General features: G+C 36.7%; 1 protein-coding gene across 3 annotated transcripts in view; it reads left to right on the forward strand.

Moving 5' to 3' along the window:
* Positions 1-23,399, forward strand: part of MCCC2 (methylcrotonoyl-CoA carboxylase 2) — a 37,737-nt gene extending 14,338 nt beyond the window's left edge. For 2 of the 3 annotated variants that reach the window (XM_027748083.2, XM_027748084.2), the window contains exons 7-17: positions 2,545-2,658; positions 8,291-8,355; positions 9,301-9,400; positions 10,320-10,415; positions 11,603-11,675; positions 11,884-11,960; positions 14,009-14,075; positions 14,312-14,468; positions 15,245-15,359; positions 15,903-15,988; positions 22,974-23,399. In XM_027748083.2, the coding sequence (XP_027603884.1) occupies positions 2,545-2,658; positions 8,291-8,355; positions 9,301-9,400; positions 10,320-10,415; positions 11,603-11,675; positions 11,884-11,960; positions 14,009-14,075; positions 14,312-14,468; positions 15,245-15,359; positions 15,903-15,988; positions 22,974-23,091 (1,068 nt within the window). In that variant the 3' untranslated portion in view covers positions 23,092-23,399. Of the gene's footprint in view, positions 1-2,544; positions 2,659-8,290; positions 8,356-9,300; positions 9,401-10,319; positions 10,416-11,602; positions 11,676-11,883; positions 11,961-14,008; positions 14,076-14,310; positions 14,469-15,244; positions 15,360-15,902; positions 15,989-22,973 lie in introns of all 3 variants that reach the window. The other variant, XM_039388334.1, reaches the window with a different exon arrangement.
* Positions 23,400-23,637: the final 238 nt, after the last annotated feature.

Raw genomic sequence — 23,637 nt, forward strand, 5'->3', positions numbered from 1 at the left:
TCAAAGGACGTCATCACAAAGTGACAAGGAGAAGGTGATGTTTTGCTGGAGAAGTTTTTTAGGACAAGTCTTGGAAAACCTTATTTTTGCTAGGGAGTTCAGTTATGATCTGCTGTAAGAGTAATGATTTTTAGATGTTATGTCAAAGATGAGTATGTGTACCCAGTTTGCAAGGCTGAAATTACTGATGTTTGTTAGGCAAGACCTTTCTAGAAATGCCTGGCCCTAAAGTCAAACTGGTGTTTTCTGGAATATCTTGAAACATATTTAATGTATTTGTAATGTTCCATAAAAAGTTGAATTTGTTTTTCTTTCAATTACCATATAGTGTTGTATTAGGAGTAATTGTACTCCTATACAATAAAAACTGAGTGTAAGAAAGATTTGCCTTTTAATAAAACACATTTCTCTTTGTTACTACACTGATGAAAGTTAAATTTTCTAGCTATGACACTGATAAAAGTTTATCTTTCTCTAAATGTTTATTGAAGACTGGGAAAAATGTTTTACTGAAGTACTTCCTTTATTTAAAGGATGTAATAAGGCTGCATTTTGTTTGGGAGATGGATCTATCCTTTGTTTCATTCCAAAAAGGCACTGTTAACATCTGTAAATTTATTATGGATCCTGTGCTAACTGATTGTGGCAGCTAGAACCATTTTCCCTGTCTGAGAGGATATTTCATTAGAAAACGGAATTAGAAGTTATGCTCTCTCTGATTTCCACTCTGGTTAATTCTTCTGATATGAGAGTCTGGATGTCATTAGTTTCCTACCTACTGTTCTGTGTTTTGACCTGCCTGAAGGTCTGTTTCATCAGTTCATTAGCTCTTTTCAATTTAGCCCTTTAAAGTGCTTGCTTTTTTTTCTTTTTTTATTTTCCAGTTGCTGATGGTGCTTTTAATTTCCCCCTCCACTTTTACCTGTGACTAATTTGTTATACACCTAATACAGTTTGAATTGTGTTGTTTTCTGTATGGCTGTGAATCAGAAAGCTGTGATTAGCTTCTAATTTGCAGCTTCCTGAGTTCTCTCACACTCATATGCTGCATGGATAAAATGGGGACCTGATCAGTGGATACGAAATACTGGATGTGCAGTTAGGACTCTTGATTTTTATTGCACCTGCCAATAACTTCTATGTCATAATTCAAAGAATGAAGTCAAGAAGTAAGACATTTTTTGAGAATTTGGAGTTGTGCTATTTAACAGGTAGGTTTTATTTTTTCCAGTATATACATATTCCAGTTTTTATGTTGGAAAAAATAACACCTGAGTTTAAATTTAAATGCAGGCACGTTTTTCAGCAAAAACATGGCAAAATTAAGAGTAGGAAAAAACCACAAATCCTAGGGAAAAGTGTCAAACAAACGTCTGTTGCCAAAGTTTCTCCTGTTTCTACAGACTTATATTGTTTTTGTATTCACCAGGAGTTATTTATTAAATGCACAACAGAAATATTGCAGATTAATCATGTGACTCTGAATATAGTTTAAGATACTGTTTGAGAAACTGTTTGCTGAAAAAGCTGTTTGATTTTATCGTAGCAGGTCAACATAGTTCATTTACTCCTGCTTTAGATTTGGGTAATGTGATTTGGAAGTTTCATTTTTCTGTGTACTGTTTTCTTCTAAGAGCAAACATTAAATTATTATTTAACAGAGAAGACTACCTGATGTCGCTTTAGAAATATCTTGAAACAAACTTAACATAAAATAATGGTGTTTACTGGAGGTTTTTTAGATTTTTTTTGTGTGTGTGTATGTGTGTGATTGTGAAAGAAGGTGTTTCTTACTGTCTGCCTTTTTCATGAGTATTCCTTTTCTTCTATTCTACAAGTGTTTTGGAAGGGTCTTTGGAGGTGTTCTCCTGAAGGAGAACTTAAGTGAGAAACTTCACTTTCATGATCGTATAATGTTGTAATATTCATCATATCTGGGCTCAAGCCAGTTTTATTACAGTATCACCAAGATATTACTGGTAGAAGATGTCCATTAGGTAGATGTTCGTGTCAAAATTAGGCAAATGGGTGAAGCAGAGATTGTTCATATTGAAACCTGTAATGAAATACTCATGCCTTGAAGGGGCAGAGTTAATTAGTTGATCCATTGGGGAACTAAAGTTACAAACTAGTAGATGTGAGGAATTTCCTTCAAAGGATATTAACATTGGTGAAACTATGCCAGTAAGCAACAACTGAAGCTCTGGCTTGAGCATAAATACCAAGAGCAATCTCTAGGTTTCGACCTTTTACCATTCATCAGTAAAAAACAAATTTCATGGTAGAATGTGTGTCTCATCAAACATACCACATACGTACCTTGTGGTACATAATATATGAATTTTCCAGCAGGGTGGCCTGAAGATCATAGTTTAAAAGACTGTTGGACACTAGAGACATTCCCTGCTTTTAAAGAAAAGCTAAAACATAAAAAACCTTGCTCTATCAGGCAAAAATAATCTCACAGAGAAAAATTTGTACAAAACATTTTCTGTTTTTGAGGGTTGAACAATTCATTAACTTGTGTTTTTGTTTCCCCCCTAGATAGCAGTAGTAATGGGATCCTGTACAGCAGGAGGAGCATACGTACCTGCAATGGCTGATGAAAGTATTATTGTTGGCAAACAGGGAACAATATTCCTGGGAGGGCCACCACTGGTAAGAATACATCAGTTTCTAGTGACAAAGCCCCCCCCGTCCCCGCCTCCAAAATCAGGCTGAGATAATTGTAGAGCTTAAACAATTGACACATTTCTTGGTGAGATATTTCCAGATATTCTGTAGATTAGTTTGCATTTTTAAGTATATCTGCATGTTTATATCCTAAAATAAATTTCTTCTGTCTGTTAGATGTATATGTGTAAATCAGACGGTGTTAAGGTGGTTTTTTAGTGCTTTTAGATTGCCATGCACGTTTTCTATGATAAAAATGGTCTCTCTATTCAATTTTGTAGTCTCTAGATATGAAGTGAAATTAAAAAAAAAAATACAACCATCAAGATCAGAGAAGTTCAAAAGCACAACTGATCAGCTATATTTTATGTCGTTTTACAGACAAAGGAGATGCACTTAGGATGGAGTTTATCATAGTTTTCTTACTTGCTTAGTAAGGAAATTGCTTCTAAGGAAACTGACCTGAAGAACTTTTGTGAATTAAAACTTGCTTTATTGTGGAACTCAGAGTGGAATTTGTGACTGCAAAATTCTGCGGTATAACACAGCTTTAAAATTACAGTAGTTTGGCTCCAGCAAAAAGGAGTGCTTGAATGGGGTTTATTATTTCAGAAACAGCTGTATGTTCAAGTGTAGGCTCAGTTTTATGCCGGTACAAGCAATAATCTTTGCTGACAAAGATAATTTAACACAAGCTTTATGAGAAGAAATGAATTTACAGTAATAAATGTTAGTGCTAGAACTAGCAGCTAGAGCACTGTTCCGGTCTCAATGAATTGTGACTGGATAAACTTGCTTTTTTGGAATAGTCACGTATTTGCCCTGTTGTACAAATTGTTCTGAGGCAGCATGACGGCTCTGTTTTGGTTACAGTCTTTTGGGAACTTAGGTAAGCTGTCTGTGACAAAGCCAAGTGCAAATCACGTGTCTCTCTAGAGTCCTTCCAGCTTGAGCAGGCCTAAATGGAGAAATCACTTTGTAACAGCATTGTTAGTGAAGATTCTGCTGCCTGCACTGATTCCTGTAGGGAGGTGAAGTCTGTTGGAAGTCACTTCCTTCACCACTTAAGATGCTGGGAAAATATAGCATGTCCCATTAAACTATGGGAAGACAATCACTGACAGATTTATTTGTTGACCAGTTCCTAAGGCGCGATTGCGTTCGTTTCATTCAAAGCACGAAGAACTTATCCTGTAATGTCATTTAGTGTTTATTTGTATAGCACTGCTCTCATTTCCACAGGACATTTTTGCATTCCATTATTTTCCTTTACTTTAGAGTGAATTTTTTTCCCCACTGTGTCGTCTTGGTGATAAAAGTGGATTTGGCATTTTGTACCTTTTTTTTTCCTTCCAAAGTACAGTTTAAATTCTTATGCAGTTAAAAAAACCCCAAAAGTCTTACCATAACTGCAGAGATTCTTTCCTATGGCTGGGAAATATAATTCACTGTTCCAGAATGTCTTAAATAAATTCAGAATGTAACTGGTATATGGAAAACAGGGACGTACCTTTAATTACAAGGGTACTTCGTCGTCTACCCTAATAAAACAAAGCACATAGTTTGAAGCAATTTATTATTTCAGCAGAGGCTTTCTAAGTTGACAAGAAGAAAAAAGTAGTCAGCAAAAGCAGATGATGTGATTAATAGCACTTATGTAATATGATACTAATTTATTTATAGCTCAACGAAGAAAAATCCTCCTCAAAATTAAGTAATTTTTTTATAAATTTATCACTTTAGGTCTTTGGAGTTTCTTGGTGAAAAGTGGTATAAACATGAATGAAGATATTAGTTGAGAATAGTATCGGTTGAGTAACATTGTGTGATTCATACATCTTTTTATTGAGATAAGAAAATTAGTATGATGAAAGAAATGAGCTCTTTACATCAGGCTGTTAGTAGCTTGGTTATTGTGTTAAGAATAACTACCCTGTTGCAGGAGCACCTGAGCTATCTAAGTACAAATGTTTTCTAGGTTCAGGACAGCTCATCATCTTAGAGCCAGTGGCATATAAAGGGCCAGCACTGCCTCTGGGGCTTGCTCAGGTACAGAGTAATTTGTTGCAGAAGTCCAACTAGGAAATCTAAAGGACCTGAGAAAGCACAGCTCTTCTGATGTGGCATGTCCGTTGGCAAGACTGCTGGGGAGTTCAGTGTATCTTGACTACACTCCTGCTTGGAGTTGTGTTAGAGCTGGAAATGTTCTTCAGATCCTGGGAGACCCAGTGGGTGCAATAAATAATGTGTCCTGGAGAACTTACTCAGAGCCAGTTTCTTTCAAGCTCCAGCACTGTGCAGGTACATGAGGCAGCTAATACCCATACTACCCAAGAAGTTGGCCTGCTTGGCAATGATTTAACTTCACAAGGAAATTTAGGTCATACATGGGTATTACTGAGATGTAGTGCATGAGACTTTTGCCAGTATAGGCAGCTGAGTGACCTGAGTCAGGCCTCCAGGGGAAGACTTGACTGGGCGAGTCAGTGACTGCAAGGATGTTGTGAAGTTAGACGTGTCGAAAACTTTTCACCATTTTCGGAGGAAGATTTCACAACTACCCTCCAATTTAATTTGTTCCTTAGCAACCTGCAGATGTAATGATCCTTATCTTTGTGCGTATAGATCAAACTTTAATATCACTACCTGACAGCTTTTCTGTTTTGTAGAGCTTTTCATATTCTCCCTGAAAATATTTTACTTGCCTTTTCTAAGCATCAAAATTACTTCAGACTCCCATAGAAACTGCCATTCCATACTGTAGCAGATATTGTAGCCATTTTTGTCTGAGCTCTGTTCCCCAAAATGTCCTCCCTACATAAAAAAAAATAGGATGGATTTTATCGCTAACCTGCGTAAAACAAAACATTCTACGGAAGTGAAAGAAAATCCCTGATGTTAGTTATTATTAGTCTTGAGATGTGTATGATAAAACGTGAATTGCAGGTACAATTAGTCCACCATCTAAAATGGAAGTTTGCTTTCCCTTCTTTTTAGAAGGGTGGGGAGTAATGACTCCATAAACTGATAGAACTCGAAGAGAAGAAGTGTCACAGTAGTAATAATATTTAGGGCCATTCTTCTGCGCTTCCCCAGGCTGAAGGTATCTATATCCTCATCTTTGGCAGTACTGCTTGGTAGCTCAGGCTTCGTCGTTTCTTTACAGAAATTTCTGATTCTTCCTTCCCAAGGGAAAATTTGCTACTTTCTGTGCTCAAAGGTGAAGAAAAGTCTGGTAAAAAGAGGGAATAAGTTTGTCAAATTCATGTATTTGTGTACTGGGGACTTTCCTACATGTCAGCCTCATCTCTTGTGGAAAATGCGCATTATATCTGAAATTTATGTTCATTACTCCTGATAATTTCTAACTGAAGTAGCTTGAACAGGGTTTCTTTGAAAATACCCACTTGCCAAGGCTCTTACTTGCAATCTGTTAGAATTTAATAAACTTCAGGATAACATCAACCATTCACTTTAAATAACTTTGATCATTACTTAAACTACAGTTTGTAGAATGCTTTGTTGCACTGCTGTACCTGCAAAGGTGTTGGAGCAAGTAATCCTTCCCATCTACTCGGCCCTCCTAAGATGCGTTTGGACTGCTAGGTCCAGCTCTGGGCTCTCCACACCAAGAAAGACATGGACATGCTTCAATGAGTTAATGAGGGTCCATGAAGATGATGAAGGGACTGGAGCATCTCAGGGTGAATCTGTCCATGTGTATGAATACCTTGCAGTGAGAAGTTAAGGTAATAGAGCCAAACTTCTCATTGATGCCCAGTGATAGATCAAGGCTACAGGGTGCAGATTGAAATATAGGAAGTTCTGTTTAGTTGTAAGAAAACACTTTTTAATTGCAAGAGTGGTCATGCCAAATGAAGTTGTCCAGAGAGGTTGTGGAGTCTCTGTCCTTGAGACTCAAAATTTGTGATCATTACATGGTCATCAGCAACCTTCTCTGATTGACCCTGCTTTGAGCTGGGGAGTTAAATTTGATGGTGTCTCAGGCTGGCTGACAGAACCCACAGCTCCAATACTGTGATTTGGAGAAGGAAAACTTCACCTCTGTGGAAAATGGGAAAAAATATTTTTGTAAGATGTGTTAAAATTAGTCTCTAGATTTCTGTGCTAAAAGAAATCAATGCTGTATTCATATTTGTGCCGAGTTCTGGAGTAGTTAACATGTTGTAACTGCATAAAGAGTTCTGCATAGAATCATAGAATAAAATCATAGAATCAAATCATAGAATCACTTATGTTAGAATACACCCTAAAGATCATTAAGTCCGGTCCTTAACCTGACACTGCCAAGTCCACCACTAAACCATGTCCCTTTAAATGCCACATCTGTATGCATTTAAATACCTCCAGGGCTGACAGCTTAACCAGTTCTCTGGGCAACCTGTCCCAATGCTGCATAGCCCTTTCAGTGAAGAAATCTTCCTGATTTCTCCAAAAAGTATGTTCTTCTGTTCCTTCTTTGATGAAGACTAAAGTTAGTTATGCCTCTGACAGAAATTTTCCATTAATTAGTATCAGAATGCTGCACCTTCATATTGCATGGGTAACTCAAATTTCAATGCAAAAATTCTACCACTGAAGAGATATCTGTACATGATTTTGCAAACTTGCCAGTTTTCAAGTGTGTGTGTGTTAGAGAATATGAATTTACGTATTTATGTATCTATATAGTATATATTCATATATTTAGTGTACATCATTTTTAGACATGAAACTTGAAAACTGAAGTCTATTTTGGAAGGGGTGATAGTTTTCCCTTTCCTTGTCTCATGCTCTACCTCTGTACTCTCCATGTGTGATGAATAATGGTTTCGTCAGCTTTCAAGGAATCCTTTTCAAAGCAGTTATTGTAGAGTTGAAATGCATCAAGAAGTCTTTTGGTTTTTTTTTAACTGTGCAGCTGTTTTAAGGAGTTCATTTACTCTTGAATTACCGTTTCGGGTCTAAGATTTCACAGATCTAGGATATCGGTTGTCATTCCAGGTACTTTTATGGGGACATCATACTTGATCTAAACAGTTATATGCCACTGATATGCTCTTTTAAAGAAAATTATTATTACTAAATTATTGTGTGTTTACTGGAAGGTTAAGAAAATAAAAACTGCTAATGGTTGTTCTGTGGTTAATATTTAAGTTAAAATTCCCAGAAGAGTTTGTATAAAGAAAGCAAAAGTGAAGAATGCTAAGTTTCAATAGAGATATTGTTTGCTTGAAACAGTGCAGGACAGTACCACATTTGAATTTTCTTGTTAAGAAAACTTTTGTGAAAATGCACGTTTATGAATCTAAAGAATGCGTGGGTATATTCACACTAATAGTGGACACAGCAGTAAATCAACAGTAAGTGGAGAATCTCTGTCAGTCAAAACTACATGTTAATGCCAGAATAAGGATACAAAGTCGAAGAAACTAAGTAATTTTGGCAAGATTCTGTGTTGTCCCATTTTGAATGCTCTGTGGGAGATTAACTGGGAAATACTATTAATGAAGAAGCATTTTGCAAAGATCTCTTTTACTGCTGTACCTAAGCCAGTGTAAGTATTAATGCAAGACAAGTGTCTACTCTGAAGCTCATTTTCCTTTTCTTATGGTAGGTTAAAGCGGCAACGGGTGAAGAGGTATCAGCAGAGGATCTTGGAGGGGCAGATCTTCACTGCAGGTTTAAAGAAATATTTTCCCAGTTAATTTCTTCCATATTTGAGACTTCAGCTTTTATTTTATTTTATTTTATTTTATTTTATTTTATTTTATTTTTTTATTTTTAGATATTTTTAGCTATATTTAGATTTTGGAAATTAAGATTTTGATGTGCTTATCTGTGCAGACAAATTGTTTTATTGTTAGACTAGCATAGTTACCTTGTTATACTCTAGTTAAGATGTTGCTTCCTTAATTGACTACTTTAAAATACATGTCTAGTATACTGCAGCATCGTGCATAATATGGAGGACATTACTATATAATACTAGTTGTTAATAGAGTAATAGATATTGAGAAAGATATTATGTTTTGTGTATTGTATCTTTCTTACTGTCAGAACTTACTACAAGCAAAATCAAAATAGCCTGTGTTTTTCGTAAGAGAGTGCTTGTCAGCAAAACAAGAAATTCTACACACTTTGAATTTCTAAAACGAATAGTAGGCAAAATTAGATATTACTGCACAGTAAGTTAGGTATTGTTGTACAATAACTGCTTATTTTTCACTTCAATTTACTGAAGTGAATAAAGAATTCTTTTGAAGGGCAGTTCATGCTGTTTTTGTGAAAAACATGTTTTTCTTTATAATTTCAAATGAATTTTTGTTTCATTTGAACAATGCTTATGGTAATTTATATTGTCATTTAGATTTTTTACTTCCCGGAGTTGCTATTTTATGTCATGTCTGATAACTTGAATATGCTATTTCAAAGAAAAGGTCAGCCATGGATTTTATTTTTAAAGTAGTTTTATAACAAAACACAGAGAGCTGTATGGTAGCATCTATGTTTTAAATATAAAAATAAATTTTTTAAGGTCTTGGATGTTTTAAAACTTCAAGTTTTCATTGCCAGATTTATGGCTGTTTCCTAAGTATTCATATTGCTGTTGTTATTTACATACAGAAAATCAGGTGTAACAGATCACTATGCTTTGGATGACAATCATGCACTTCATCTAGCAAGGAAAGTTGTAAGAAGTTTAAATCTCCAGAAGAAAATAGACGTAAGTGCATAGAATCTTAGAACACTGCATTGTTGAAATTAGACATGCTTTTCCTAGCCTGATTTATATAACGCATTTTTTGTCTATGACTTCAGGCATTTTGAAAATTAAAGTTGCGCTTCTTGTCCTTAAAGATTTCTCTGCTGTGTCAGTTCTGCAGTTGCATTCCTGGTGTATTATTCCCAATAAAATCACTGGGCTTAAGTGGGAGAGTGAAGCAACTAGAAAAGTGCTTCAGAGTCACAGAATTGCACTTTTAAATTAATCCAGTCTTGCAAGACACTCAATTGAATTTTAAACCCACGTGATCATTTCCATGGACTTAAAATTAGATACCTGCTAAAGCATCTTTTTGAGCAGATATTTTCTGCCATTATTAAGGAGAAGTACAAAACTGAGGGGACAGACGTGAATCATGTCATTCTATTGTATTGATTTAGAAATTCGTTTTAGAAGACGGGATGGATAGCATATGGTGGGGAATTACCCTATTTTATTTTAGTGGAGATGTGAGAGGGTGAATAGACAGCTGAAGGAAGGCAAGATGTTTTATTTAGTTGTGTGACAAAAAGCTTCACCAGTTTTTCAGAATAATTCCTGCCTTGTGGGACACGGGGGAAAGTAAGAAAATGGGAGGACACACTTAATTTTTTTATAACATGGAAGAAGTGGAGTGCATGTGGAGGTATATGCAGGAGTAGAAAAAGGGTAACAGTAAGTGAGAAAGGTATTATCAACCTTCAGTTTAAGAAACTTGATCTTTATGCAAAATAAGGACAAGCCAATGCAGTCATTTCAATGTAGTTGATGAAGTCTGTGCTCAAAGAAGTTGGCAAATTAATTGTCGTTTGAACTTTCAAGTCATAATGTGAACTGATAGTTCCTTTGTTGTGTAAATTGCTTTATTAAATTGCTGTAGGTGACTATAGAACCATCAGAAGAGCCTTTATTTCCGGCTGATGAAATATATGGAATAGTTGGTGACCAGCTAAAAAGAAATTTTGATGTCAAAGAGGTATGAATATTAATGCAAGATCCACATGCCCATGCATGCATGCACCCAGTTTTCTTGCAGGGAATCACTCTTTATATTATCATAGTTGATAACATCTGATTTGAGTGCTTATTTTTTTAGTATTTGTCTACCAGATGCATTGCAATGGCAATGACCCGTTGAAAATGTAATGCTTTCTGGTTATACTTTTAAGAAGGATGTGCAAGGATGCGAGATTGATAACATTCTGAAAAAGCTGACAGAAATAGTAACTTTGCATTGGCAGAGCATTCTGTAGGCTTGCTGAGTGGTACGATGGCTTTCTTTTTCTGTCAATCCTGTGAAAGATCAAATATTTAAAGACTTACGGAGTAAAAGCACACCAGACAACTGAGAGTTCTCCCAGCGACGTATGGAGTCTGTACTCTGCTGCAGTTCTAGTGTTATTGTCTGCCTTGGAACCTTCATCTGAACCCGCATCCTATCTTGTATTTTGTGCAGTTCCCACATTTTTTCACTACCAACCAAGTGTGTATTCTATGAAGAGTCTTTAATACATACCTGTCTTAAAATATTTAAATTACTAGGGTATGCTTTGCATTAAGGGAAAAAGAGATGAACACTTGTACTGAGCCTCACATTAGACTCTGTAAGGTATTGGAATAATTTGGACTTGTGTTCTTTTAAAGTTTAAATAAATGTCTTCTGGCAAATGTCTTCCTAGGAGTGGATCTGTATTTATAAAAAATGCCCCCTTTACATCTCAGAGAAACCTCAGATCAGATCTTCATTATTTTTGTATGTCACAAATTCAAGCAAAGCTGAAACTAATCGTATCTCTAAGAAAGTGACTCAGCTTTATATGTTTTTTTTCTTTAAAAATGAGAGTCTGCTGATCAATGTTTAATATAACTAGAGGTAGCAGTTTTTCTTTGAAATTCCACTAATCAGGAAAACTTTGTTCCTGTGTAGTTTAACTGTTCTATTAGGATATTCTTAATCTTGAAATCCCATTTTTACAAACATGGAGATAAATCACACTTAAAAAAGTAAATGGGCTTTGCCTGCCATCCAGACTGTTTATATGGTGGGCTGCTTGATGTTCTAAAAATGGAAAGGTTGTATTAAATTATATGTTGATCTTTCTAAAGAAATTAAAATATATGAAGGATTAGGAATTTAACTTAATTTTTCTAATTTTTCTTAAGGTCATTGCTAGAATTGTGGACGGAAGTAAATTTGATGAATTCAAAGCCTTGTATGGGGATACACTAATAACAGGTATTTAGAAATATATTCTAATTGTGCTGTATATGTTCCCACTGGTTTTATAGTTGGATTCATTCTGTTTGGCTCACCCATTGATATTTTTAATAATGTTTATCTTCAGACAAATAGCAGTTTCTGTTACCGGGAGAAAGTGTTGCCTTTACATGCCATGGTAAAATATATATACGTGGAAATTTACAAATTAATCTTTCTGCCTTAGGATTTGCAAGAATTTTTGGTTATCCAGTAGGAATTATTGGAAACAATGGAGTTCTTTTCTCAGAGTCGGCAAAAAAGGTAAATAGATAATCTGCTTCTTTGCTATTGAGAAACAAAACTTCTGGTGGACAACTTGCTCTTGAAATTAGGAACTTTTTTAAATAATGAAAGGGAGCTGGCTCCACATTTTTCATGTAAATGTGAAACAGGTTAATAAGCTATAAAAACAATTGACCATATCTTAGAAACAATGTTCTGTAGATTTTTCTGATGTGAAGAAATTAGGTCAATAGAAGAACAGCATTTGAATTTGTATTAATACAGCACAGTTGAAATAGTATCCTGCAACTTACAGCTTTTACAGGACAAGTCCATACTGATTACATCACTTGCCCTATTGGTATTCCTAACCTCTAAACTGTGAAGTCCTACTTTAAATCACACGATTGTTTTTCTAGTAATTGGAAAATTTCAAACCTGAATTCCAGTATTCAGTTCATTGTTTTACCAGAGCTTTAATATTCGTGCTTTGCTATGGGATCTCCTGGCTTAGAATAATGAGTGAAAACCTGTGCAGTCTCAAAAAATCTCTGAGCTAAAATACCTGTTTTGTGAATGAAGGGGGAGATCTCTGAAGGAATATTGTGATAGTATTACAGTTAATAGTACTTGGGGGATTGATGATGCTAAAGACTATCTGGATATGGCAGAGTGTTTACTTACCTTGGTATATGTTGTTTGCTTTAGTTCTTTATTTTTTCAAGTAACAACTGTCAGTTGAATTTTTTTAGTAGTAATTATATATGATAGTTTTGTTCTAGCAGGCTACTTCAAACTAATGGTGAGGAATCGTTATTGAGAATCTATAGAAAAAAGGAAGGATTGATGAGAGATGGGGAGAAAGGAAGTAATTTTACTTGATTTATTGCTGTAATAAAATAATACATGAAATTGAGTTTCACGTACTAAAAGAATACTTTCAGCTTGGAGAGCAGTAAATTACATTGTTTTCACCTAACATTTGTTTTAACACAGTTATTTCCAAGTAGAAAATAACTCTTGCAGTATTTCTAATACTTCTGGTATTTTTCTAATAATTTAATGCTACAACCTCTATTCCTATCAATGAAAAAAACGTAAGGAATCTTTGCTGACTTTTCCTGGCATGTCAGTACTGTAAAAGGAGATGGTCAAGTTTCAGTTGTTTCAATTCTAGAGAAACCTTTGTCCATGATGTTGCTTCTATAAGCATCATAATCTAACAATATTCCTTTTTTTTCTTTTGCATTTTTGTAATGAGCTGTTTCACATTTCCCATAATCATCACTGTGCAATTCATGTTGTTCTCTGAAAAAGCAAGAAGGTTATGCTTTATTATTTTTCTCTCTTTTTTCTTTTTGTAACTCTTGGTGGATTCATATACTGAAGAGGTTAGATGTTTTTTCAGCTGCTGTGCTACATAATCTTTTTTTGCTTTGTTTTGTTTACCAGCAGTGTATAAATAACCTGAGGAACTTTATAGATTTAGATTATTTCTGGTTGAAACAGAAGCTTGAAATCTAATATTTATACCTTTGCTGGGAAATTGGTCTTTTTCTAGAAAATGGGGAGAGGGAATCTGCCCTCAGGAAAAAGAGAGAATGTTCCAGCAATTGGCAGGGCAAAGAGCAAATAACGTTTGTGGGACTTTCCCGGTTTCAGAGAATACTTCTATTTTATACAGAAAATGGGGAGATATTTTTTTCTGACTGGCTGTCATAATTTCAGTGACACAAAACTCCTACAGAAGTCTTACAAAACTCGATGTCACACTGTGTAGCTGTCTGTACATACTGATTGAATCAAAGCAGTTGAGTTTTTCAGTGTCAGTAGTAATGTTTTCAAGGATATTATTTCTGCTTTACCCATGGAGTCACACGTCTTTGGAGTTTTCTTACTTCCACTAGAGCACATGTTTTGCATTTGACTTTGGATGAAGGAGAAGTAGTATAACACTTCATGATGCAAATACTCCCATGCATTTCAGTGGGAGGACTTACCACAGATTTCAGAGTGCTGGTAGTGATGGCTTCACTTGTCCAAATTTTAATGGCTTACTCATTTTATTTTTATTTTCCTCTCCACAGGGTACGCATTTTATCCAGTTGTGTTGCCAGAGAAATATTCCCATTGTGTTTTTACAGAATATTACAGGTGAATAAGATCATTATTTTAACATTTCACTAAGTTGTAGGCTTTGCCATTAACTCTGGAGGCTATGTTTTAGTGTGCTTTGTAATGCCTACATCTCCAGCCCGTTTGGAAATCAGGCTGTCAGCAGCTGGTCAAGGCCTTGTCTTATGGTTTGCTCTTTAGCGCATAGTATGACACATACCACAGTACAGTAATACAAAGCTGGTAAGCCTTTTCTTCGTGTTGTAATTCTTTAGGTTTCATGGTTGGTAGAGAATATGAGGCTGGAGGGATAGCAAAAGATGGTGCCAAGATGGTAACTGCTGTAGCTTGTGCCAGTGTACCTAAAATAACCGTGATTATCGGTGGTTCTTATGGAGCTGGAAACTATGGGATGTGTGGAAGGGCATATAGGTAAGTTTTGCTTCAAATTATGACAGCAGATAGGAATAAGTTAAGAGAGCATAACCTTGAAGTACCATTCTGAAAAACTCTCTAAACTCTTGCAGAACTTGTGCTATTTGGAAAGCAGCAGTTCTCAGTGAATATGTTCACAAGTAATCAACAACCTGATAAACTTGTAGAGATTCATAGGCTCGTGATTCACCTTGAATTAGGTGACAGAAGAGACCTTCTAACAATGTGTTGATGTCCTTTTCTCCCATTTCAGTTACTGGAGGAAAAATTGTACAGTCCTTAACAATCATTGGGCAGTATAGGCTGGTCCATTATTCTGAATTCGTAGGAAGAATACCAGCTTGTGCAAAAAATCCTTAATCCTTATTCACTTTTTATGTGTAAAGTTTCAGAATCCCTAAATATTTTTTTTCTTTTGACCCTTTGGACATGACTCACATAGTTTTCTAATTTCATTTTTCAAGTTTCCTGATACTAATGAAATTGTTTGGAATGTTTAAGAGAAAAATTCCTGGGGGTTCGGAGATGAGCTGAAGAGGCTCAAGAAAGAGAAATAAATTTTTAAGGTGCTTGAATACAGGCAATTAACAGAATTTTTGCATTTTCAAACATAATGCTGCAAGCATTGAAGTATGTTAATGTGCATTTTTAAACAAAACAATGTATTGTAATACAGACATGCATGAAAATTAATTCTTAGCTAAGTGAGAATTAATTCTTTACTAGAAAGTAAGGCAATGTCTTACCTTAATGTTTAATCTGTATTTTTTCAGTCCACGATTTCTATATATGTGGCCAAATGCTCGCATATCAGTGATGGGAGGGGAACAAGCTGCAACTGTTCTAGCTACAATAGCTAAGGACCAAAAAGCAAGGGAGGGAAAACAGGTACATCTTTCTTCTTTCATTTTCAGTAGAGGGAGTGTGACTCACTCTTTCACTAGGGTTGCTAACTTTGTGAGCTAGGAAAGGGTGTTAGAAAGTGAGACACCAATGAAGTAATCATTGTCCCAATGCCACCTAGTGCATTGACAAACATGAAGCATTTATGAGGTGTTTACATCTTTGAAATGTGAAGATCATTCATGACATTCCTTGCCTTTGCTTAAAAAGTAGCACAGACTTATTTTATTAAAAATCTCGCCAAAGCCAACTTGTAACAGTGTTTTTTTAATACAGTAGCTTCAGTAATTTTTCAGATGCTAATCCCCAATTATTCTTAGTTATTTTTATTCTCATTTTTCCTCTTTTAAATGTATTTTAATTTTATTGTCAGATATGCTAAATTGGTAATTTGTGCAAAAAGAGTGAAAAACTTCAGGGAGATCATTTAGGCAGTTTTTCAGGTTGATGCTGCATGTAAAGCTCTGCTGTCATTGTAGAAGAAAAAGAATATTTTATCTGTTTTTGTTTATTTGCCTGTTTTTTTAGTTATCTGAGGCAGATGAAGCAGCTTTGAAGGAGCCAATCATTAGGAGGTTCGAGGAAGAAGGAAACCCTTATTATTCCAGTGCAAGGTAACATATAAATGACTATTCCAAAACTTAATTGTAATCACAGGGCTTAAGATCTAAATCTCAGTATTGAAGAACAGCAGAAGAAAGCAATCAGAAACAAAGATTGTGTTTGATGTGCAGGAGTACAAAACAACAAGCTTTAAATCAATGTTTTGTGTGTCTTATCTCAGACTTTGTAGGAGCATGCACTCGCAGGAATTATTCTGCTGGTTCTGTAACTAATGATATGGTTGCGTGGAGTTTATATGTTATGCATTTTATTCTGGATAAGTTTTTTATCATTCAACCAGATACAGTATAGTATCTGGTCACCTTTCTAAAGCCTGTTGAACAGTATAATGAGGGCCTGCATATGTGTTAGGAAGAATTCATTTTAGTGGGATTCTGCAAGTGGAAGAGGCCAGTGGAAAAGGAGAAAGGAGCTTGAGGAAGACCTGAAGCCATTTGAAAATCTCAGGTCATGGTCACGGTAGGTGATTGTATCGGATAATGGCGAGTTGTATAGGACATTAGCTGATGGATGCAGCATACTCATGTTTGCTGAGAAGTCCTTTGCAGTATTTTGTGCTGATGGAATATTAGTAAATGCCCAGGAACTAGTTAGGTTAATGAAGCAAGGTGGCATTCTGGAGTGACACCTCTGGAAAGTAGCTTGAGGGCTTTCTTGGCCTCTGATTGTTATTCTGCATTGTTTTCATCCTGGCTGTGCTAACCATCCTGCACATTTTTTTCCTTGTGGTATCCAAAAGCTAATTTTCCACAGGCTCTCAGCTGCTAGTGATGGTAGAGGGTAGCATATTTCAAAAACCCAGATGTCAGCTTGGTAAGCAGTGCAGCTGGCTGTGAACAATGTAGGAGACTCCTGGAGTGTATAGAGGACAACTTGCTGGTCCAGGCATTAGACAAGCCAACCAGAGGTGAGATGTTACTGGACCTGATACTCACCGATCTGGAGAAGCTCATTAAAGGGGTTAAGGCTGGAAACAGACTGGACTGTAGTGACCATGCCCTGGTTGAGTTCAGGATCTCAAGGAGTGTGAGCCTGGCAAACAGGAAAATCAGGACCCTGAACTTTGGAAGACTGAACTTCTGGATGTTTAGAGAGCTAGTGGATGAGATCCCCCAGGAAGCTGTCCTTAAGGAGAGAGGACAGAGGAGCTGGCAGCTCTTTTCATAGAGCACAGGAGCTCTCCATGCTGATATATGGGAACTTGAGCACAGCAGGCTGCAGCCATGCATGGCTAAGCAAGGATCTGCTCCTCAAACTGAGGAGTAAAAAGGCAATATACACCTAGTGGAAGCAGAGTCAGGTGACCTGAGAAGAGCTTCTTCTTCATGATCTGAAGGAAGATAGGAAATTAATGTTAACTTTTACCTTTGTTTTCTGTCAGGATAGTGGAATATACTTAGCTGAAGTAATCATACCTGGGGAATCTGTATTAATTTTAATGTTTAATCAAATCAATACCTTTGTCAAATGGAAGCTTGTGCTATTTTGCCCTAACTGGTGCTCTGATGGAATAAATATTCTCAGTAGGATATGTAACACAGGGTTTGTGCTACCATCTAGGCAGATTTCAGTAGTGCAGTTGTATAGCACATAGCTCACGGATTAAGGGAGGGTTTTGATCTCATCACTGCTTGTTCTCTGCTTCTGGTAGAGGTCTGTGTGGTAGTGTTGCAGGGAGTCACAGATACTCTCACCTTCTTGAGGTTTTATGCATGTGTATAACCCACTACTATTAAGTTGCAGTTTATTTAGGGTGTTACACATAATTAATGAGAATACTTTTTTGAAATCATTCATTATTATTCATATGGACTTCCTAGTGGCACACTGATTTTGATTTTTTTAAAAATATTTTTAGTTTATTTAAATTTCATGGGCTTTCCCCTGATTTGAGAAATGGTGTCAGATATTAAAAACTGCTGTGATATCTCTTTTATTACCCGTTAAAGATTAAGCCTAGTACCTGTGTGACAAAACCTTGTGCTCTGAGGCAAGAAGGAAAAATGAAAACATGTGTCGTCATTTTTTATAACTGGCTTTTAAGAAGAAGAATTTTCCACTCATATAACATTAAAAAAATGAGTCAAGCTGTCTGTATTTAAAATTAATCCCTACCCCAGAGGAGAAGATGAATAGTTTGTTGGTTTTTTTACATTTGCATTTTTTTGTGTGTTCGCTGGAAACACAGTCAGACTCCTTGTACTCATGATTGAAAATAATTGGATTTATTTAACATTCAATATATTAAGTATATTAGTAGTACAAAAACCTGTCCTGTTCCAGAAACCAACAAACAGTTGTCAGTATTTACAACAGTAAGTTACTAATCTGTAAGAAAGTAGTTCTGCATGTAAGATTAAGACTAGCACTAAAAAAATATTAAATTGATCTTAATAATGTCCAGTGATTTTTAGACATGAAACTCGAGTATTTAATACCAGCTTTGTGCTTTCTACTGAACAACTTTTAGCAGTTTATATTTCCAGAATATCTGGCTGTTTTTTGAGGTTCGGTTGCAAATTTAGAAGTCACCTCGTGAAATAGCCTAAATTTGCCCAGCCTGGGAAGTAAGAAGTGCTCTTAATGCTAAGTGGCCTGTCATTTGTTGAAAAAGCAGGGTAGTTACGTGCTTCTTACTGCCTGTAGCTTGGAAGGGAAATGTGACATGCACAGGTGTGAGTTGGCTGAGAACTAGCGTGGGTCTGGATTGCAGGTGGTGGGATTCATGTAATGCTGCACTCCAGATAATAAGCCCAGCTGAGGCATGGAGTCAAATGTCAGAGCTGAAATCCTGCTGAAGCTCATCTGCCTGTAAGCAGTGAAGGTGAAATGCCTCTTTTCACAGAGGAGTGCTCTTGACAAGAGCATGTGAGTGGCTCAGGTCAAAACAGTCTGTGCTGGTTTCTCTCACTCTTTAATTCATGTAGGTACAGTGTGCATTGTCTAGGAGCTCTTAATTGCTGTCTGCTGTTTTGTAGAGATAATTGGGTATTTTGGTGAATATTCTCATGTTTCCTGCCCTGATTTCTTGCTTTTTTGCCGATATTACCTAATTCCTATGCAACATCTCAGATCAATAGCTCAGAACGTTTCATTGCTGTGGAGTAGGCTGCCCAAGCAGAAACAATGAGATGAAGTAGGGTTGCAGTCCTTGCAGCAAGTAATGTACTTAAGGGAGGGATGTAGCCACCTTGCAGACTACCCTTTTCTCAGCCAGCATCAGCAGCTACTTATTAGCAACCATTTGCCATAAGTCAAGGCGTGGTAACCTGTTCCCTTTGCTCTAAAGGATGTTTCCAGTCTGGTTCCAAGCATGGTAAGAAAACCAGTTGACTGTCAACTAAATGTCAGGGTGCTGTATTGAAACTGAATCTGGACAGCCTTGGTTTTGTAGGGTCCCTCCACTGAAAAGACCCACAAGAAGACTCCAGTGAACAGCTTTGCGTTACTGAGAGAAAAAAAACAGCAGGTGGGCACAAAGACTGTTGTCTGTATTGCTGCTCATGTGCAGCAGTTTGGAGGCTCCCTCATGCTGTCTTCTTGCTTAGTGTCTTCTGCTTAATGTCTTCATGTCCATTGAGATTGGTGTAACCCTTCCACTTGACTTTATTAGGTTTTGAATCAAGCTTTTAGAAGTAATAGGAGGAGGGAAGGAAGAATACTCTGATGATCTTAAAATACAAGCAAATACCCCTATTTAATCTGTTTATATAATTTTGCTTATAAATGATAAGTTGCTATATGTACAGTCAATACTGTTCCCTGCCGTTGTATTTTCTAATCAGACTTTAACTGGATTAGAACCTTGTACAATGAGCAGTCTTAATTAATGGTGGTCATTAGGCAGCACCCTCTTTAATGAGTTATATTAATCTGCTCACAGGTTTCTAAAGAGATTTCAGTGGTTTGCATCTTAACAAATTACAAGAGCATTTTACTTTTGGCGACCTAATTTCTTTTACTCACACTGTCTCAGTTAGAGATATTTTATGAGTGCAGCTGTGACTCATGTTCCAGTAATGGAGCTTTAATAGATAGTTTAATTATTAATGTTACATGGCAGTAGAGAATGTAGTTTTCTTTAAACAAAAAGAAGCAGAAGCCAGGGGTGACCATATGAAAGCAGCTTGACTGCCGTGCAACAAAAAAATCTTTATGGTTGTCAGTTAAAATTTAAAGCTGCAGTTGGGAAAGGGGTTATTCACAGGAACCAGACAGGAAGAGCTTAGACCGTGCACATTATCCCGAATATGATATAGACAACTCTTGTCTGTCATCTACATCAGAATGTGCTGTTAGTACCACTTTCATACAGATAGAAGTGTGGCTATTCCAAAGCATGGTTTACTAGCCCACTAGAGAGGAGGTACTGACTGAAACTCCTAAAATGAGAAGAAATTAGATAGAGCTACAGTTTTCGTATATTTGTAATTTGGGTTAATAGCAATTTTTTTTGCTTTAAAAGAAGGGGGTTTTTTGGTTTTTTTGTGGTTTTTTTTTTTACATTTGAAGAAATTCTTTACTGTGAGGGGGGTGAGACACTAGAACAGGTTTGTCCCGAGAAGCTGTGGATGCCCCATCCCAGGCAGTGTTCAAGGACAGATTGGATGGGGGCTCTGAGCAAGCTGATCTAGTGGGAATTGTCCCTGCCCACAGTGGGGAGATTAGAACTGGATGGTCTTTGAGGCCCCTTCCAACCCAAACCATTCTGTGATTCTACATTTTTCCAGACTTCTTTCTCTGCTGCTTGGAAACCAGCAGCCAGGTCAGTGAGTGCCACAGCTACTGCGGTGCACTTCTTTAGTCAAAATTTTGTTTTCAATCCCAGGACAGAAGCAGCACAGTTTTGCTGAATTACACATCAAAGTCTTCCCTTCTCCAAACCCCTTTCTTTTTCTGTACTTCAGTTTTGCTTTTGTGCCCCGTTTAGTTTAACTGTCTCCTCTTCTTGAGAAGCTGCACCATGATAAGATATATTTATTGTAGAGCATTCTTTCTGAGCTGCGTATCCTTCTCTCTCTGCTAGCTGGAGAACATGTTCGTAAGCTGAGTCTGAACACTTGTGCCTGATTTTGTTAGAGGGTCTTTTATTGGAATTCCATTTTGTGCATCGTATGGTCCACATCATATGTGTTACAACACATCCTTGTTGTAAATTAAAAATCATACATTATCAGTCTCTTAATATTTTATCTGACTTGATGGAAATTGCTTTCACAGCAAGTGGTGAAGTAAAGCAAAGATGGGAGACACTCAGTAGTGTCTGCTGCTGCCTTGAGCTTATTTACATGTGTTTATGTGCAGTTTACAGTCCTCTTTCTTTTAGGAGTGAAGTTGGCACATTTAGCATTGAAAGAAGAGTAAAAAAATACATTGTTTCTTGTCTAATAGATTTTTTCAGTTAATCTCCAAACAACAGGAAATTTGCAGATGGAACTTCAGTTAGAAAGGAAGGGCTGTGCCTTGTCTTGGTAGAGTCAGTTTTGGCTCCCTATTCATGACTGTTTCTCATATTTTTAAATTTTTCACAGACAAAGAATTAAGCATTAGCCAACACTGAAGTAAGTTCAAAAATAATGTAAAGTAAGTCTCTCTTACAGAAAGATGGGATGGAGGAGGAGCATCCCTTTCTTAACCAAAGATACTGTGCTTGTGTTTGGCAGGATGGAGCTGTTCTTGAGAACTGATGCCACAAAGATTTTGATTTTTGGCTAATATCAGAGACTATTTACAAATGTTGGTGATTTTGGAGACTTGAGAATTTGGTAATTGCTCATTTATAATTTAATTGCCTTCAGGCCTGGGTTAAGGAAGGTGATATCTTTCTGTTTTTCAGAAACTGACTTCAGTATATTTAAAAAATAAATGTAAGTAATTATATTGGGTCTGGCTGAGATGGAGTTCATTTCCCTACGACAGCCCTCACAGTGCTGTGCTTTGCATTGGTAGCTAGAAAGGTGTTGATAACACACCAGTGCTTTGGATACTGCTGAGCAGCGCTGGCACAGCATCAGCACTGTCTCTCAACGCTCCCCCACTGCATCAAGGGGTGGGCAAGATCCTGGGAGAGGACACAAGTAGGCCAGCTGACCCAAATTATCCACAGGGATATTCCATACCATATGATGACAGCTCTGATATAAAAGCTAAGGGAAGGAGGAGGAAAGGGGGGCATTTGTTATTAACAGTGTTTGCTGCCTTGAGCAAACACCACGCCTGCTGAAGCCCTGCTTCCCAGGAAGAGGCTGGACGTCACTGACAAGAAGAAGAGAATAAAATTACTGGGTTTTTTCTCTTTGTTTGTGCACATGCAAATTTTCAGTTTTGCTTTAGTAGATGTCCTTATCTCAACCTACAAGTCATTTTCTGTCTTATTTTCTCCCCACCGTCCAGGTGGGAAAGGGAGTGATGGAGCAACCTGGGGGCACCTGGCGTCCAGCCAAGGTCACCCACGATAGAAATTCTGGAAATACCTGAAGTTTGCTCTGATTTTTTTAATGAGGAAAGAATACACGCTTGTATCATCCTCGTCTGACTTTTGAATTAACGTGAATGGTGTAAATAATGATGTGACATAATCCTTAAAATGCAAGCATTCTTAATAGAAAAAGGTAGGTCATAGGCAGAAGGTCATTTTCCACATGAATATTAACAAGCAAGGAGGGTTTTTTTCTTGAAGGTGATGACTACGAATAAGTATTAAGAATCTCATTTGAAATATGTAAACCTGACATTCTTAGTTTATCTAAAATTTATACTTTGTTCTAGAAAACAAATTCCATGGAATAATACACACCTTCTATTGCATTGACGGTCAAGGTGAATTGACTCCATGGCTTTAAGTATAATTTAGCTCTTTACTCCTCTTTTTTTAGTATAACCATTTCCAGTTCCGTGGGCTTGAAGATCTACCAGCTGCATATGTTAATTTCCTTCAATAATTATTGATTTGTTATGTTTTTGTGTTTTTTCTAGATTATGGGATGATGGAATTATTGATCCCGCTGACACAAGACTGGTTTTGGGACTCAGTCTCAGCGCAGCATTAAATGCACCTACGAAGAAGACAGAATTTGGAGTTTTCAGGATGTGATCTTAAACATACAACTGTCAGAATTACCTCTGTGTATTTTATTTGGGGATGGACAGCAAACTTACTGCAATGTCGCAGTGATGAAAAAATAAAGATTTGTATAATGCAATTTTTACTGCAAATTTTGTAATTATTTTTGCCAGTTGTCACACAGTGCTTCAGTGTTTTCATAGTGATTTGGGGTAAGTCACAGTGCTTTGGTAATTGCATTGCACGAATAAACTGCAGGTTCTAGCATTATATTTCATGTATGACAAGAAACCATTGGTACTATCTCATATAAATAAATATGCAAAATATGCTACATATTTGGTGTTTATCAGCTCCTTTATTTCTTTTAATTCTTTTTTGTATGTCTCCTATAAATGCAGAATTTTTTTGCACTCCAACCAAAAAAAAATCCACATTTTCTAGTAAACAATTTTTGCAAAGAGAAGTGCTGTAAGGGCAGCTAGGAAGTTCAACACAGCATGAAAGTACAGATTTCACACAGTTGTCGGCATCCTGTCCTTTCTCTGGCTTTCATCCAAAAAAACATGCTCTGTG

This window comes from Pipra filicauda, unplaced genomic scaffold (genome assembly GCF_003945595.2).
Source record: "Pipra filicauda isolate LSUMZ 115617 unplaced genomic scaffold, ASM394559v2 scaffold632_size202167_pilon, whole genome shotgun sequence".
Classification (NCBI taxonomy): Eukaryota; Metazoa; Chordata; class Aves; order Passeriformes; family Pipridae; genus Pipra; species Pipra filicauda.